The 20,182-nt window shown below is 41.5% G+C and overlaps 1 protein-coding gene across 2 annotated transcripts in view; it reads left to right on the top strand.

Annotated features, from left to right (window-relative positions):
* The window catches only part of ccser1 (coiled-coil serine-rich protein 1), a 179,536-nt gene that overhangs the window by 46,222 nt on the left and 113,132 nt on the right, over positions 1-20,182 (top strand). For both annotated transcript variants that reach the window (XM_080432334.1, XM_080432335.1), the window contains exon 8: positions 19,674-19,848. In XM_080432334.1, the coding sequence (XP_080288460.1) occupies positions 19,674-19,848 (175 nt within the window). The remainder of the gene's footprint in view (positions 1-19,673; positions 19,849-20,182) is intronic.

Genomic DNA, 20,182 nt, shown 5'->3' with positions numbered 1-20,182 from the left:
TCAAGCCACTTTCTAATCTCCACTGACAGCCAGGAATTTACCTAAGTAGATTAGGCTGCCGCTTAATATGGCCATCAACAGTAACCACTTTGACATTGCCTCTTAAATCATGTTGACACACACACATAATCTCTCATTTGAATAGTCAACCGTGAAGAGTTCAACATTCAACTGAGCTTTGGACGGAGCTTATCCTCAACACACGCACACGCACACGCACACGCACACGCACACGCACACGCACACGCACACGCACACGCACACGCACACACACCCATGCACATACGTCCCTTTCCAGATCCATGATGATGGATTAATCACCCCAACCGGTGAAACAGTTTTTCCTATATAGGGATCATCAGCTGGAAATGTGTAATCAGTAGCTGTATATTGGCCTACAAGGACAACCAGTTGCTGGGAAAGTGATGGTGAGGTGAGGATGCAAATGCTGCGTTGATGCAATAGCAAGAAGACATTGATTTACGCAAAATAAAATACAAACACATTTATAGTATGTTCTTGCAGTCGGGTACGTATCACCTGAAGAATTGACTGTCAACAAAGTTCTCCCAGCAGCAACACTCTCTCAACAACTCTCAACATTCAGAAGGGTTCAGACCTCTTCTACTACTGTACTTACATATCCACAGTCTAGGGAAAACTTGTACATTACATGGTGTGTGGCTCCCCACTTTTCCCACTCCAAAGAATGGCTATCTGCACAGTATGAATCCAGATTCTTAATAGCATTAGTTTATTATCTTCAGAGCTGAGCCATGCACAAATCAACAAACTAAAGTGCATTAATCAACCCAACATTTCCCTAACAAATAAATCAAAGTGTAAACTAATGTCAAGTCTCTTAACTAAATTAAACTAAATAAAAAACTAAAAAACAAACTAAACAAAAAATCCTTAACTGAACTAAACTTAAAAACTAAAAAGGGAAAACAATGTTCAACAGAAAACAAATAGGACTTCTCAGTCCTACCAAACTGCTACAAGTTGCTCCAGGGGCTTCCTCCTAAGAAAGTCTAGAAGAATCAATGAAGGTTCAAGCATAAGACTATACAAACTTTAGTTTACTTTACAAAACTGTCAAAATAGTACACAGAACTAAATGCTAGCCCTTTGTTGGAAGTGGTATAGGTAAAGAGATGGGCAGTTTGATGCCACCCGGGGTTTAAATTGCCTATTATCATTCATTGGTCCAATCCAGATGCAGCAATCCCTTCAATCCCACCTGCTTGAGCGCCATTATGCACGCACACACAGAGGCTTAAAGACACCCAGGGTCAAAACATTCTGTCATAAGAAAGTAGATGTTCTTTTCATGACAAGTCACAACAGGCTATCATGCTATAAAGATCACTGGAGAATTTCTACACCCTCTACTCTTTTACAATACTATAATAATTTGTTAGCTTAGACTTTTTAAGAAGTTTAACGCTGGTACGTTTTGGTCTTATACTACAGTGGACCTTGGGAGGCAGTTTTAGTTTAAGCTACTTGAAAATCTAACTGTGTTTTACAGCAGTGTAATAGTTTCTCATCGACTTTGTTAGGGCACTCTCAAGGTTGAACCAACTAATGTTAAGTGTCAGCTGTCAAAGCCTTCAATCGATACACACTCTAATCTCTTTAGGCCTAACTTCGGCTAAATCAGTCGGAAAACCTGTGTCCATCCTTTTTGTTTACAAGTATTTGGTTTCCCATCCCCAAGTCAGACGTCAGGGCAAAATGGCCGTGTGAATATGGCCTATTGTTGTGGTTCCCAAACTTTTCAGCTCGAGACCCAAAAGAGAAATTTTATGTCTCCCCGGGACCCAAACTAGTGAAAATAGCAGATCTACAAGCTCACAGTAGCAGATCTACAAGCTCACAACACGTCACATCTGCTATTTTCACTACTTCTTAAACGTTTTTTTTTCCATCTAATTAATGAATTTTTAAAAATGTTGAATTTTTTGAAAATCTTTTGAAATAATCATCCCATAATTCTACAAAGCTCTGTGCGTCTGTGTGTGCGTCTGTCTGTGTGTGCGTCTGTTCCCAAAACTGCCCGGTTCTCCTCAGTGGCTGGAGCAATTGATCTGCATTTGCGCACAGCCATTGACCATTACCATGTGCACGGAACACCGAAGCCCGCACTGCAAGCTTTTGGATAGCATGTTTTCGCTGTTTGATGTATAACACATATACTATAGGGTTTAAGTGGTTTACAAATGTAATTTTTCCGTCTCTCATGCCAGACAAGTGCTTTGAATCCGATCATTATGCCATTCTGATTTGTCACATGTTCTCATTCTTTTGGTGGGCAAAGCATATTATTGGGCCTGCTTTCCTTGACTGTTTTCTTTCCCTGTGAATTCTATTTGGGTCGTAATGAAAGGCAATCTTACGATTGATATTGATTTTCCTTTTTGGTGTCATAAAGCATTTGATATGAGTGTGTACTTGTATTATCTTTGACAACACATATGGTTGACATACCAACAACAAAGACAAAGAGACTTGTCTTTTTCCTTTGTTCTTTGGCTCGCTCGCCAGGCTTCTGAGTCCTCTCTTCATCATCTTCCCTTAATGCCAGCTACACTAATCACTGATCACAACCGTATGTTTTTCATGTCGCGCCGGCTTTTAAACATGAAGATCAATAAGAATCAGAAGCCTTCAGTGTCTTTTTCTCTTTCTCTGTGAACCTCTTAGCATACACATACTCTTAATATGCATGCATATTTGCCACACGCATTAGTGTGGAATAAAATAACAGACCAAACATTCAAAGGAGGGCAACAAGAAACAAGGCCTGGTCTAATTATGGTGTGGCTCCCATGTGAATCTTGGACTTCATATGGCCAGTCTATGATGTCAGTCATTTATGCCGGTAGGCGCTTGGTGGCGCAGTGATGAAGTACCTGCCCAGACCACCACAGAGTGGTCGAATCCACCGTGGTGGTGCATCCGGCTTTGTCGAGCGTCTATATACAAACACAATTCGGGGGAGCTAGGGAAGCCTGGCGCGGACGGTGATATTAGTCACTACTCCTACGGGCTGGGGCGGCACCTGGTGTTGGGTGGGAGGGAGGTGTAGGACAGAGGCTCTACATGGGAGCTCCTCACTGGGAGGTGAGCCAGTATAGGATACTGCAGTTACAACACACAGAATGTGAGGGGAGGAATCATTTGGCATAACGACTAAATTGAAAAAAAAAAAAGCAACAAAAAAACCCACAACAACAACAAAGAGTCATCTATGCTGGTAAACTATGAGTCACACACACACACACACACACACACACACACACACACACACACACACACACACACACACACACACACACACACACACACACACACACACACACACACACACACACACACACACACACACACAAACTAACCCATTTACGTGGTGAAAATCCCTCTGAAATTAATATGTAAAAGTTGTTTCAAGACTCTGGTTTCATCCAGTGTCTGCAGTTTGACACAGATAACAGTCTGTGTTCAGAGAGCAGTTAATTTGAGCATATTGCTTCACTTTCACTGATTACCTCACTATGACTAATGAGGCAAACTGGTGTCAGATCAGCTTTAGTGATAATAGACTCTAGAGCAGCAATTCCCAACCTGTGGGCCATGAGGATATCCTAAGTGGGCCAAAAATGCCCTCTGAATCCTAACAGTTTTCTGAAAAAGTTATATTGCTATATATTATATAGCTAAAATCTAAAAGACACGTATGCTTTCCCGGATTGAATGGGTTAAATAACATTAATAACAAATATATTAAAAAATGCTTTTGTATTCTTAAAAACCTGAGTTTTCATCGTAAATAGGAACTTAAGTATACTACGTTATTAACATACGGTAGATCCAAGCTGGAACAGAATCGATTGATTGATCCTTAAGATAAACATGAAAATGCTTGCGGCCCACCCATCTTACCAGTGGTCAAATGGGTGGGCCGAGAGCGCTTTCGAGGTTTTCAAGTGGGCCCTGATCCAGAAAAGCTTTTTCATGTCAAGGACCCCCAAATGAATATTTATTTGGTCGTGGACCCCAATCTGAAAACATTTTGTGCCAGGTAGCCCCTTACAAGATTTGTTCTCTTAACTCTATAACTGCCATGGACGCGTAACGCATCCGTTGGCACTTTGTTCACAGTGCCATGGACGCTTTAGACGCGTTGGGGCGTTTTCAGTGGTTTTCCACCAGATGGCGCTGTTGGCTACCTTTTGAATGATGCTTTCACTGCCAGATGACGTCAGACCCAGAATTGACCCGGAAGTTAAAAAAAGACGTACTCGTTTACGTTACTTTACTTTTTTCGCTACTTTCTGTTGCTGTGGAGGAAAACCACACCTCATTCAACTGCCCATATATATGGAATGGACGATCGTGGCCATCCGTTTTTTTTCTCCAAGCGTATGAGACCCAGCTGCGTCTGTTATCGCGATCGGCGGGTCGATTGCTGTGAAGAAAAATATTCTATGATTTTTCATGGGTGAGTGAAAACACTCAAAAATCTCTGGCACTGTGGCAACTAGACGATGTTTTTTAATGGCACTAAAAGAGTTAAAATGTTTGAAAACTATTTCAAATATTTTGAAGACTTTTTTGAAAATAGCCTTAAAGGTTTGAAACTGATTTTTTATGCTATATTAACCCACCCTTGAATTCTCAAAGTGGGATCCAATCATCCGAGGACCCCCAGGGGTCCCCAGACCCCAGTTTGAGAATCACTGCTCTTACAGGCTGTGTCATCATCATGACATTGGGTGGCTCACCAAAGGCCAACCATCACAATAAAAGTTCAAAGGTGTTGTACATGAACCCTCTATGCAGGTCTGTACTCAGTAAACCGGTACTTAGTTGAAAAGGTGAATACGATGGGGAAAAACGGAGATTGGCTGCTGATAATGTTATAACAATAACAATTGATGTGTTCTATATAATGAATTGCAGTGATTTAGTGACAAATGTATTCATTTTAGAAATGTATCATTCTACTGGGATTTGGAAGCAAAAGATGGATTTCTCTCATGGTTTCCCCTCAAAGCAAGCTGTTTGGTACATTAGCAGGGACCAGATGCCTTGTTGCCTAACACCTGTGATTGATTCATAATCTACCCTGTTCAAAACTACTCCCAGTCAATGATTGGCAGGAACACCAAATCCCTGAAACAATTTTAAAGGTTGTAGAAAAGTCCCAGTGTGATTATGTACAAGAGATGGCAAACTCTAAGAGTGTTAGAGTTTGCCATTCTAGCACCATTCTAGCACAAGCTCAGGAGAGATGCATTATCATAACCTATTAAATTGAGTTTTCATGATGAAAATGTTCTGTGTATTGAGTAAAATCTCAAGGCACAGCTGAGCTTGAGTGTTATTCTTGGTCTTCAGGGCCCTAAGTAATGAATTGATCAATATTAATGTGTCCTTAGAAACCACACTATCCCCCCACTTGCTGGTAAAACATTTGCATACAATAGTACAGGTTATGATTTTGAGATGAGATTATGAAGAATCTTGCACCATTTAAACAAGTGATACATTGTCATATACAGCTTTCTGAAGTATCTTTGTTCCTCTTGTGTCACTGTTGAGACTTTAGCCTCCTAGCTGTGTTATTGAAAAACGTTTTTACACGCAAGCACGGACGGACGCACGCACGCACGCACGCACACCCACACACACCCAGAGACATCAAATTCACATATACATACCACACAAAAGTAGGTACATATGTCCAAGATAGCAGTGAGATATAAGCCTAAAATAATAACCTGATTAGAAATGTTCACAGATTTGTTTCTCCATAATCCATTTTTTAGCTGAGCTTTAAAAGACATGATAGTCGAACATTCTCTTATTTCGATGGGAGATTGTTCCAATTTGTTCCATTTTGTGCAAAGGCTGTGTGTCTAAACTGCACCTCACAGTCCCCTCTGGTTGTGGCCCTTGTACAAATGCCCCTATCGGCCTTTCTTTTCATACATTCTCCCAGAGGAGGCGAGCTTAGTCCATGCAACGTTTTGCACACTGCACAAGCTAAGTTTGAAGATTTTGAAATTGTCAAAGCTAAAGAACCCATATTTACTCAAGGTGTTGCAGTGGTGGTACGAGTGTGGCTTTTTATCGAAGACCTTCAGGGCTGTCTTATACAGTTGTTCAGTTGATGCAACAATGCTAAGTTACAAAAATTGAACTTAGCATTGAACAGTGCTAACCAAACATAAACAACCCGGTATATACACCGTTATTGTTGTAAATTATTTTAGTTCAGTTACAAATCACAGTGCTCTGGATCGCCCCGTTGCAGGTCGGTGCAGTTTTGGTATTCTGTTGCAAGTGGTTGCAAGTTGCAACTCGTTGCGTCGCGAATCATTCGTGTGGATTGGGTTTAAGATGGCATATTAGACTGATGCTATCTATGTTTGATGTTTACCTTGTATCCTAGTTAGTAGTTACTTTGTAGCACTTAATTGTTTCTACTTGACCATTCTGTTGTTTTGTAGGGTCACTCTGGATAAAAGTGTTTGCTAAATGCCTGAATTGTACATTTTAAATAGCAAGCCACAGTTTTTTTGCCAGTTTTTTGGATGCCAGTGAAAATGTAACATGACACAAAAGATCTCAGAGTTACACAAAGTTGCTAGATAACTTCCAATGTAATGTCAATGTTGTTTCACCAAAAAAGTTGCCTGTTGAAACTCAACGGCTGTAGAATGTGATCAACGTTATTATCAGAGAGATGGATGGATGGAGGGGTGGGGGGGGGGGAGTAATGAATTGAGGGAGACGGATGAACAGACACAGGTTGACAGTTAGAGCGAGCAGACACAAAACAAGTTCAGGCCCTGCATAGGGAAGCAGAAAGGACAATTAGGTTAATCACAAAGTTAGCCTTGCCGTATGACATTAGTTTTGTGTTTTCTCGCTTCCTCGCTCTTTTGTCTGACTAGTTGAATTCACCATTAAATTCACTGCCTGGAGCTGGGTTGTACTCGCTCTTTATTCACAGATGTACTTTATGTTGGAGATGGAGCTTAATGGCAGCATTAACCCATTCAATCCGGGAACGCATCTCTTGTCATTTTAGATTTATTTGGCTATTCAAAAATAGCAGATATACTATGAGCTTGTAGATCTGCTATTTTTGAAAAATCTTGAACATTTTTGCAATCTTTGAATATATATATATTTTAAAGTAAACATTTGTAACTCAAATCTTTGCTTCTGGGTGTCCCTGGAACAACATATTTTACAAATGTTTGCTTTTAAAAATACTGTATACGTTTTCAAAGATTTGCGCTATGAGCTTGTGTATCAGCTATTTCTGAATAGCCAATATAAATCTAAAATGACAGATATGCCGTTCCCGGCCCTAATGGGTTAAACATCCACAGCCTCAGGTGGTGAATACAGATGAGTGCACCGGATGTGTCAGGTGAAAAAAGAGTGATAAATGACCACCGTCACGTCCCAATAATAAAGGCTACCTTATGGCTACCTTATGCATTCGAGTGACACATTTGCAATTACATGTGTGAGCACATGCATGCGTGTAATTGCGGGCCATGTAGGAGCATAATCATGTACTCCTCTGTAAACGTCAGTACAGCAGCCTACAAATGTGTAGCTCCACCCCCCCCCCCCCCCACACACACACACGCACACACAGACACAGAGTCATCACCTTATTGATGGACAAGCATGTGTGTACTCCTCTTTGCTGTTGCACCCACTTGCACTCTTTATTTGCACGTAACTAATCTGACTAGCAAATATCGTTTGTTACTTTTTATAGTCACTGGAATGAATTGAATGGATAGCATTTAAAATAAATCCAACAAATGCATGTGCATGCTTGCGTGCAAATGTGTGCACGCCTTTGTAGGAATGTGTGGACGTGCATTCCTGGGAGTGTGTGTGTGTGTGCGTGCGGGTCCTGCGAGCCAACAGCCCAGTAATAATGTGCGGTGTGAGGGGTAGAATAATGAAAGCCATAAAAAGGCAGATAATTGGCTTTTTCAAGTTGGTGAAATGGATCACTTTTAATGCTGCTGTTGAGAAATGGCTTCTGAGAGGAGTGTGTGGAGAGAGTAGTGGGGTGAGGTGGTGGGGGGAAGCTTGTGGAGAGCGGAATGGTGTGACGCAAGGGGGGGGGGGGGTTGTTGTGTGGAGAGAGGATTGGGGTGAAGCAGGGGGGGAGTGTGTGGAGAGTGAAGTGAGGTACAGTAGGGCTGGGCGATTTGACAACAAATCAATATCACGATTATTCCAAACATTTGCCTCGATTATAAATGAACGATAAACATTTCCGATCTACAAGCCCACAACGCGTCGCAATGCGGCACGTTTTGAGATCGGCTCTTTTCCATCGCCTCTTTACCAAGTACCAACGGACGGGTTAACGCATCCATGGCAATAGAAGAGTTAATTGTCCAGCCCTAGAATGGGGGGACATTGGGAGGAGTGAGTGGAGAGAGGAGAGGAGAGGAGAGGAGAGGAGAGGAGAGGAGAGGAGAGGAGAGGAGAGGAGAGGAGAGGAGAGGAGAATGGAAATGGGAGGAGGCAAGGAAAGGAGATGGGAGGAGTGGAGATGCCTACACTGTAAATTCCTGAGTGTTAATTTACCTGTAGACTCAGAGTTATAAGGAGAATATCTGTACGGATAGCTGAGGAGAAGAAAAGTGTGGGGGGGGGGGAGTGGCCTTTGCAAGAAAAGGAAGGAATTCGTAAACATGTCCCCCTACCAATGAGGCAGTGCCGATTACTCTGACAAATTACTGCACTGCACCTGACTTGAAGGTCCATATAAGCTATTTAACCAACATCCATCTACTAGGCCAACTTACTTACTTACTTACTTACTTACGCCTGCTACCCCTTCTGGGGCATAGGCCGTCAACAAGCGATCTCCAGGCATCTCTGTCTTGAGCTGTTCTCTCTAGTTGGTTCCAGGTCATCTTCATGGTCTTGGTGTCTGCCTCCAGGTCTCTCCGCCAGGTGTTTCTTGGCCGACCCCTTTTCCGCTTGCCCTGAGGGTTCCATGTTAGGGCTTGTCTGATGATGGTATCTGCAGGCTTTCGCAGGGTGTGGCCTATCCAGCGCCATCTACGTTTCTTTATTTCTTCTTCTGCGGGCAGTTGGTTTGTTCTCTGCCAGAGTTCAACGTTGCTGATGGTGTCTGGCCATCGGATGTGGAGGATCTTCCGCAGGCAGCTGTTAATGAAAACTTGCACTTTCTTAGTGGTAGCAGCTGTCGTTCTCCACGTCTCTGCTCCGTATAGGAGGACTGCCTTGACATTGGTGTTGAAGAATCTAACTTTGGAGTTGGAAGTCAGTTCATTTGAGCTCCAGATGTTCCGTAATTGCACGAATGCTACACATGCTTTCCTAATTCGTGCTCTAACATCAGTATCTGTGCCCCCCTGCTTGTCAATAACACTGCCAAGGTAGGTAAAGGCTTTGACTTCTTCCAATGCCTCGCCATCCAGCGTGATTGGTTAATGGTGCTTGGGAGGACTTGAGTTCCTCCATAGGTTCATGGGCTGTTGTGGGGGACACATGGTATTGCAGTGTTATAAATCACTGTTTCTCAATGTCTGGCCCAGGGCCCACATTTGGACCCTTACGGGTCTGTAACTCTGACAGTGTATAATATCTTTGGAAAACTGATCTACACTGAACAATTCTCTCAGTGTTACTTTAACTCTGAGAGTGTACAAAATTGGAACCAAATGGACCCTTGTGGTTTGTACGCTATCAGAGATACAGTCCCATAAAGGTCAATTTGGACCCTTTATGGGACTAAAGGGTGATAAATGAATGTCTGATCTATAGACGTCATACCCCAAATGAGACAATGAGAGGAAAGTAGGTGAAGAGAGGAAATGGAAGGAAAAGAGTTGGAGAGGAGAGAACTGCTTTAGTGAGAATAGAGGAGGCAATATACTGTACATTAAGGCCATTACTTTTTGTTTTATTTAATCCTACTCTTTCTTTATCTGTACTTTTTTTATCTTTACATTTTTATCCCATGATTTTGTAACCCATTTTTTCACCCAGTTGCCAATTGCCTATGTAATCCTGGGCGCTACTCTCCCTCTGCCAGCCTAGGGAGAGCCCAGAACTGAGCTCATGCCTCCTTCAATGCATGAGGAGCTAGCAAGCCGCTTCTTATCACCTGACAGGGGGGAGTTTCCCCGGTTGGACGTAGCGCGTGGAAGGAACACGTTATTCCAACCAGCTCATTTCCCCTCCATCAGGTGGCTGTCCAGAATGCAAACTCTAGGACTGGTTATTGTAAAGGACAGGAGTGATTATTTCCTTTTCTAACTGTGTTACGTTGTACTCATTTAGTTTTTCAATGTAACCAGGCATCTGCAGTTCTCATTTATTAATTAACAAGCCCTTTTCAGCTGTGCCTCTGTCTGTGATGTGCAGAGGTCCGCTGAGTGCCCTCTGTCCCAGTGATTGACAGGCTGAACTGCACCGTGTCAGAAGTTAGAACAGAAGCCGCAAACTTTATCATGTTGGATAAATTCATAAGACACTCTTGATGAAGGTCCAGAGGGACCGAAACGTCTGTCAATTTTAATAAAAACTGATGCTGTGAGCAAGAGCAGTGTGCGGGATTTCTGTTCATGAAATACTTATTTCATGATTGCTTCAGTTCTCACTGTCAAACACACCTGCATCTGAATGAAGTGTATCCATGCAAAGGAATATTTCCTTTGCATGGATAAATTCATCCAACGTTATGTAGGCCTGGCCTATCATTCTCCAATGTTGCTGGTTGCCATGGAATCTATAATATTCAAATATATATATATCAGATATATAATTATATATCAAAACAGAAGCCGTACATTAAGTACGGTTTAGGCTATTCTATGAAATCCAGGTACATTTCATTTTCGGTTTATAAAAGGAAACCGTAGATTAAGAGACGTCCACTGTAGGAAATCATTCAAACGCCAGTGGAACACATTCCCAGAAGTACTGTATAACTTTACTGGGAGGCTGATGTTCTTGTAGTAGTAAGCTGTAATGACACTGACGTCGCTGTCTCTCTGTCGCTGGCTGCTGCTCATTGCCGCGACTTCGACTTTTACTGACAGAAAGTCGACTTGCAAAAATCTGAAGTTGTTAATGCCCTAACATATATATATATATATATATATATATATATGAATATATGAATGAATGAATGAATGAAATAATAATTCAGGTATTCAGTTGACAAAGGAACAGCCCATACTCATTTTTGCCACTAGGTGGTGAAATGTTACATGGCATCCTACAAGATGAAACTATTACTTTGTCCACTAGGCGCCTTCCTACTCACAGACTTAAACTATACATATTCTCACATACCTGGGCTATAACCTTCTCACAAGTAATAGTACATAATGTTTATGTGAGGTAGGGTGTATGCGCGCGCGTGTGTGTGCGCGTGTGTTACAGAGAGCGTGTGATAGAAAGAGAGAGAGAGAGAGAGAGAGAAGGAGAATGTAAAAGTGCGTATGGTTATCAGTTTATGAAAGTGGAAAGACAGATGACCCTGAGCAGTGGAATGACCACTATTGCCTGTATATCATCTATCACTGAACAGATTTGTCTTCAACCTACTCTTGCACACCTCCAGGTGTGTGTGTGTGTGTGTGTGTGTGTGTGTGTGTTAAGAGAGAGAGAGAGCATGCCATGCTCACATAGTGTGTGGTAATTATGTGCCGAGGAGACTAGTCTATCATAGACACACAGACACCTTGGGTTCTCCAGAGAAAGGTATATCATTCATTTCAACAATTCCATTCCAGTTCTTCCTAAGGAGTTTGAGTTTTAACCTTTTCTATTACATTTCTCTCACTTACCAACCATGGCTGACAACTATGGCACCAGCTGTACTTTGAAACAAATCACCTGTGGGTTTAGCCATTTGCTGATAGCAAAACATTATTTTAGGTTAGACTGACAAAACCTTCGAGAAAAATGCATTACCACCAATACAGACACAGGAATGCCATTGCAAAGGGCTGTTCCCAGTTGTCAATGAGTGATAATAACTGTAAAGAGCAAACTCATGCAGTTGCACATTATTCACATACTGTAAGCTGCCCAGTGCAACAACAAGTCTTTTGCAGTTGGCCAGTTCGACTCGCCTAAAGGTGCCTTGCTCATATAGGCAACCCTGTGATAGTTACAGTCAGAGAACAGATTACTTTCCTTGCAAATTTGACCAGAAACCCTACTAAAACTAATTCAGCAACAAAAAATCACACCCTGTGTGAAGTGGGCGGTGTCTTGCTAGCTAATCACAATACTGAATGGAGTCAACCAATCATGTACAAAAAATTAATACATTTATTGAAACACTCTTTATGATGGAAGAAACCATAACTTAAGAAAAAACATATTTATGTTTTCTTTAAAGTTATGGTTTCTTATATAGGGCTATGCACATGTGTCATGTGACACTGGCCAATCACAGTCCTGAATAGACTGTGATTGGCCAATCACGGTGCAGGGTTAGGCAGGGTACATTTTTGTACATTTTTGGACATTTTTGTAAATTTTTGGCCAATCACAGCGCAGGATTTGTTGTACAAATATCCAAACATCACTTATAGGGGCGGTTTCACCGCCCACAAACGTACATGTACAAGAGGTACACAAGACTTAAAGGGGTAGTTCACCCCCAAAATAACTTTTTTTCTATTGATTACTGACCATCTGGAGCCTTGAATTCATAGATATTTTTTTGTTTTTGTCACATTCCTAAGCCAATAATTTGATTATAATAAATGTGTCCCCATTGATTCCGGTAGGAGACACAAATGCATTTGTGTCTCCTACCGGAATCAATGGGGCTAAATTTATTATAATCAAATAATAAAGGAAGGAATGCGACAAAAACTAAAAAATATCCATGAATTCAAGGCTCCATGGGGTGAGTAATCAATCGAAAAAAAGTTATTTGGGGGGTGAACTACCCCTTTAAGTGATTGATCAGTGTTTATCCCGCCAGAGATAGAGAGATGAGAGAGAATGAAATGGAAACGTTGACTATACAGACAAGAGAGCCCGGATAGGTGGCAAGGCCTCAACTCCAAAGACGAAACTCAGCTCCCAAACAGACAGAGATCTCAACTGTCCTGAAATGACAGCAGCTCCTCACTTTGTCTGAGGCTCTCAGACAGACCCCTGGAGGACCCCTCGGTGCTTAGAGATACAGCATCGGGTTAGTGTTGTATTTGTCAGGTTGGCACGTAGAATGGCCATGATGGAGAGATTAAGATTGTGTTGGGGAGAATTGGGGATAACTGCGTGTGTGCGTGTGTGTGTGCGTGTGTGTGTGTGTGTGTGTGTGTGTGTGTGTGTGTGTGTGTGCGTGCGTGCGTGCGCGAGTGCGTGTGTGTGTGTGTAGGTGAGCAAGAGGCGGAGGGTGAGTGAGCAAAGGATGGAGAGAGTGTTGGAGCCTTTCAAGTGTTTTCTTAATTTCTCCCTTGTGGACAATAATTTATAATCAAGTAAACTGATCATCGAATCCTCGAAGGCCATCTACAGTAGAATATAATACACTATATAAAAAGGGGTTCTAGACTCTCTCTCTCTCTCTCTGTCTGTCTCTCTCTTTCTCTCTCACACTATCTTTACTAGCAATAAGCCACAAGAGTGACTCTGACCGTCTTAGCTGTTCTAAAATCACAGAAAAGGCTTATTGCATTTCTAAAACGGTTACTAAATATGGCAACATGAAAATCATAGATAAAATCATGTCCCAATTAAGCCCTACTGATGAAGCCCTACTCGGGCGAAATGTTGTTCTAAGTCAGTGGTTCTCAACCTGTTGGTCGGGACCCCCAGGGGGGTACCCACATGATTTTGGGGGGGTTCCCAGAGGACAGTAAAGGGACAATTTAAGGACTTTTAACACCTAATGATGAAGATGAAAAAAACCCATTACTGCATCAAAAGTAATCAATAAACTGTACTAAATGTCATGCCTCAACTCCTACAATTCCAAATGCTTATCAGGGTGGCGGGTCCCCAGTTCAAATACCTTTTATTTTGGGGAGTCACGGCCTTAAAAGGTTGAGAACCACTGTTCTAAGTGTTGGTTAAAACAAAAAAAGACGGGAGAGCAGTATATTGTGTGCGGACATTCAATTTTTCTTCATATCCCAATTAAAGGTTTTATGATGTTCAGTTTTACCACACATTAAAAGTCTTTGTCATGGTCCTTCAAACGTGTATAGAAAGTTTTAACAAAAACTTCCACTCCATTGATCCATGGCAGGTGTTTTTCTCTCACATTTCTAAAGCCTTTTCAACTGCAATGAAAAAAGAAATCTTGGCCTGCGGGTGTCGCTGGTGAGGGATTTTGCCTGTCAATCATCGCCTCTGCTCCGCCCCCCCAAAGGAAAGGATAGGGGAGGGGAGGGGCGAGGAGGAGAGTGGGTGGGATTAATCGGCTGTGACCTCACTGCCGAAGGGCCAAGCTCAGATTACTTTTCAGCCTAATTATTCAGAAAACCCCAGACCAGAGAAAATCCACTGAATGTTCAAAGTTCAGATTTTCGGGTATAATTGAGGTCATAAAACCCCCAAAAAAACATTAATAAAGTGAAAATGAATGTCATAGAACCTTTAAGATCAGATTTTAATAACATATTCACTACAAGAGTAATTTTTACAAGAAAGTAGTCCCCACACTGCCTGCACAAATATGGAAGATGCTTTGCAAATGCATGGAAGGTAGCCAATGGTTTGTCGCAGTAGACTATTTTACAGCAGGACTGAGCCAATCAGAATCAAGGACTAGAACTCAAATCCGTTTCAGAATCATAATTTTACTGACTATGAACTCCCTTTGTTGTCTTTGCGATTGTCATACATGGGCTTGGTATTTCTTTGCTCAAATTTGGAAAATGCCATTAGGACAACAGAGCCATGCAGTACCCCCACACACACTCCCTGTCAAAATGTCACGTCAGCAGACTGCATTTCATTTAGAAGAACTCAAAGTTTTCCATGACTGCAATGGTTAGTTGCTTACAGTCGTGTTGAAGTCAGGCACTTTATTTTTTAATGCAGTGAGGTGAGTTCGGTTTTATTAAAGAGATCGGGTTTACATGCACGCTGTCACTCACTGATCTTAATGCGATTATGAGAAATCGCATGACAGAGAATGAATAAATACATTTTCATAATTTCACACCTCCATTAAAACTCGGAAACTTCATGACTTTTGATTCTCTGAATGCACTAATGAACTTCATGTTTGACTGAGATCTGCCACTTGTCACTAATGATATTCATTAACTTCATGTCAGTTTAGAATTTGATGCAGGGTGACAAATCATTTTGTAGAGACTGAGAACATGATTGTGTCTTATATTTAGGTCATGAATTCATTAATTATACTTCTTTATTTTGTATTTAACCTTTATTTAACCAGGAAAGACTTACTGAGACTATATATCTCTTTTTGCTTGATTGGGCCGGCCAAGATAGGCAACAGTGCAAGTTAATACTTGAAAGATTCTGACAAGCACAACTTACAATACACTCCAAAATCCATAGATTATTTTGACAGTTTTATAGACATAACCTATATACTATACACCATAATCAGAGTAAGCATGTCAGTTTGTTTCCCAGGGTCCATTTATTGATTTTGTAGTTATTTCAAGCTGTTATTTGTAATTCACATTCAGCCGAGGCATCATTTGTGCATTGACATTGGATATATAAACTTAGATGTAACATTTCCTGAGCGTTACATGAAGTAATGCAGATGACTGCAATACGTAATATGAAGGACTGGAACTGTGAACTGGATCATCAAGGAAAATAGCAGATCTACAAGCTCACAACGCGTAATGATAAATCATACTTCACTGCATGAAGCAATACATTCCATAGGAGATATTAATAGATATAGGGAGAGACAATTTTTCAAACAATAACACTTTTTAATTTGTTTTCCTGTGTGCAAAGGGAAGATTATGTATTCATCAGTTGGCCTTGGAACTGCAAAATCAATGGCCTTTTGTTACGATTTTGTGACATTTGAGAGTCACTTGAGGCAGAACAACCTTCGTCTATGCCTACATGTACACATTCCTATTGATTTAGAAGCTTAATGCAGTTGCTTTTTAATTCATTTTCAGGGAGGAAGAAAAACATATTTTTCCAGCAGTTTTTAGTTGCGGGACTCCGGGACATCAGGAAGGCTATTTAATTATCCCATCTGTAGTTCCAGATCTCTTGTTTATACACTGTAGTATTTAATCCAGGATTAAAGTGCTGTCTGAAACCTTTCTAAATTTTGTTTAGGTGCCCACCCAAATTTTACACTGGCATGTTCAAATGTGGATTAACCCTGTTTATGTAGAGTCAGTGGGACTAACCCTGGGAGAGGGCTAACACTACAGTATATGTTGGAACTGCTCCTATTCCTGTGCTGAAGCTGTCATGTGGAAAAGGGTTAAATTAATTAACCCTTGGGAAAGCACTTTTAAGAATTGATCCTTCGGTATGTCTTTGGGGATTTACCTCTTGGGATAAGTGGAAACACACACACACACACACACACACACACACACACACACACACACACACACACACACACACACACACACACACACACACACACACACACACACACACGCACACACACACGTGCCATTTGTCCACTTTAGGAGCACTTTTGTAGCTGGATCAGAATTGGCTCACCGCAAGCAATAATAAGTACTGTATTTCCCTTTAGTTAACTAAACCATGGTGGCCCACCACAGTTTCATCTGTCCCACCACAGTTTTACAATGAATCCATTCCAGATATAAATAATAGTGCTTTGCTTTCCATTGTTGCTTTACTAAAGCATCTCTGAGCCAGACAGCTCCTCATCCTTGCTAGACGCAAACTAGACTATGAGCTTAAGTGTTGTCGATTTTGAACAGTCGATTCCTGTATCTCGACTCTACAAGCAGTATGGTTTATGAACAGCTTGCGTTGCAAATCTGTCAGTCATTAGTTTCACAACCAGTTTTTGAACAATGCCACTAAACTGGATTGATAAACTTAGATCCCACTGGGAACTGGGATAAACTCAGATCCCATATTCCAGAGAAATGGTCACTTTGTAATTGGCTAGCAGGTTGTCAAACATCTGCGGATTGATTGTTGGTTAAAGCAGGGGTCTTCAACTTTTTCAGGCCAAGGACCCCTTAGCTGAGAGAGAGATGAAGCAGGGACCCCCCACTACATATTGAATAAAATTGTGTTGCAGATTAAAGTTTTTCATAGATAGCTTCATAGACTTGTTTGACATACCTTTCTATTAATATGTTGGATTCATGCTAACGTGTATTTTCAGATAGTTAACCTTTTAAACCCTCAATATTTAGTCAACTTGACCATTGGCTCTGTACTTGGTCTGCTCTTTTTCTCTCTACACCAACTCTCCGAAAATAGCAGATCTACAAGCTCACATCGCCTTGCGCGAGGCGTTGTGAGCTTGTAGATCTGCTATTTTCGTCTAACGTTCCACACCACACAAAGATTTGGCGCTCCCCTGTAGGAACTCTGAGGACCCCCTAGGGGTCCCGGACATCCTGTTGAAGACCCCTGGATTAAAGAATTAAATGCAACAAGTGGAACAGTCTTGAGGCAACGGTGGTTTGCCTGGTACTGGGTGATCTCAACAGCCTTAGAAAATAACTCAGTGATCTTGTGCCAGAAAATGTTGCCCACCCCTGGTAGAGTAATACCCACCACTCACTCACACTACTACCCCATTTTTGTTCATAAGATATAGTCCAATTATTCCAGTTTCGTCAATATGAAGCCGTAAACAGTATTTATTTTATTAACAAGGTGTTGATGAGCAGCACTTCAAATGTGAGACAAGACACACACACACACACACACACACACACACACACACACACACACGCACACGCACACACCACATTCAAATATATAGAGTATAATTAATATGTACACATAAGCATACACAGACACACCAGTGCCCACACTGATGTGCCAGCAATAGCCATATACTGTACTGTATGTAGTAGGCTAGGCGTGAGATAATGACACAAATAGAAATAATTAAAAGGATGTGGAAATAATGAGTGCTCAGGCGTACACCCACAAAACACGCTCTATGATGACAGCATTGTGAATCAAAGCTACTCTAAGTTGCTAATTAAGTATCATTTGGTGAGACATTGGGTTAGAGCACAGGCTTGAAATTAGAAGACGTGTCATTTAACTTTGATCTATGTGCATGCTTGCATGGGTGTTTGTGAGTATTAGTGGGTTCATGCTTTCAAAAATATCTGGTGTGCGTGTGCGCATGCTGTTGATCTTTAATTATCTGAAGCAGAATTAATACTATATCATAGGGGTGCTTATTAGTTAGCTGCTTTCACACTTTAACCTTTAAGTTATCTATTCTAGACATGAACTGGTGGAGCTGTATGTGAGAATGCAAATGACTGACTTCGTAGGATGTGACATACAGCAAATGGACTTGATGCTTCCAGCACCCTTGTAGTGCTAAATTGGTCTAATTTCTGATTGCACCCATATGGCTAAATGTGTAAATGGCCCAGGTCATTGTCCAGCGAATTTGTGGGCGTGTTAATGACGTTTCTTCACAAGCGCTTGGAGCGAGTGGTACTGACATTTGCTATATATCTCTGAAAAACACTGGTCGAAGCAGTTGAAGCAGTTCATTAATTTGAAATACTGCATATTCACAGAATCGATCTTCCATCATCAATGGCTCATAAGGAAAACGTTATTAAAACACAAACAACAGCTTTTATCCGGTGTCGCCTCGACTATGCCTATTCTGCTTGGTACAGTGGTGTATCAGTGATAGGTTGCAGACAGTACAAAACAACATCATTAGATATCTGTTGAATGCTCCTCTGAGGGCACGTGTTGGTTCTGACCAGTTTAGGGAGGTGGGGAAGGACAGGGTGTGGATTAACTTAAGCTTGGTCATACAGTAATGCTAAGTTGATTGTACTTCAGTATGAAACCAGGGCGAACCAAACGGTTTGATACCAAGAGTCAAAGGTTGTGGCAATAGTTATTTTATATACACAGGTATTTCTCTTTGGAATGAGCTGCCTCTGTGTGTCAGGCAGTCTCAATCTAAACTGTCCTACTTGTATACTGTACTCTCTCTTTCTCTCCCTCCATCTCTGACCTCTATAACCTTTTCTCTGTTTCTCTGGCTTTCTCTCTCATCTCTCCAATCTCCCTCTGCATTGTTCTTAATAAAACTGCAGTGTACTTAATAAAACTGAAATGTCACAAAAAAAAATTGTGTGTTGTGTCTGATCAACTGTATCAACATCACAGATAAAAGGTGCAAGTTTCACATAAGCAACCCGCATATAGATAAATGTTGGGATACAATTCACAGCGCTTCCGCATCCAGTGAGAACCCACCGTAATACTCTATTTTACTGTGTACCTCAAGGCCAGGACGCCTTGCCTCTGACAGTCAAAAATGTAATACATGTGTCTCTATTCACTACAAACTGTATCTTTCAATTTGTGCCACTATTTATTCTCTCCCATATAATCTCTCTTCCTTATTTTTTTTCTTCCCCATTTGTATCTTCTATCTGCAGGGACCCCAGTCGTCCGACTAGCCTGCTGCCCGCTGATTGGAACTCAGGACTGGGCTTGGGGAGAGAGGATGAGCCCCTGCCTCCAGGGTTGGAGGCGCTGCCTCTTAGACTGATGCAACAGGACTGCACTGCCGTCAAAACCCTGCTGCTCAGACTGAGGCGAACTCTACAGGAGGTGGGGGACAGATACACACACACACACACACACACGCACGCACACATGCACAATTTGAACGGAGTTACTGTGTATAGGGTATATGACTTGTATAAAACACACACACACACACACACACACACACACACACACACACACACACACACACACACACACACACACACACACACACACACACACACACACACACACTTTCAAAATTTTAAGTGAGAGAACATAATTTCTTAATTTGAACTGTATTCCTTTACCAATCCCATGCCTTATAAAAAACATAAACAATCTAAAAATGTTTGATTTTCCTCACTCAAACAACTGTCACAGACAACTCAGTCAC

The sequence above is a fragment of the Gymnoscopelus braueri genome (genome assembly GCF_963280865.1).
Source record: "Gymnoscopelus braueri genome assembly, chromosome: 7".
Lineage (NCBI taxonomy): Eukaryota > Metazoa > Chordata > Actinopteri > Myctophiformes > Myctophidae > Gymnoscopelus > Gymnoscopelus braueri.
The sequence above is the reverse complement of the archived record's forward strand: the minus strand, read 5'-3'. Positions and strand labels throughout refer to the sequence as shown.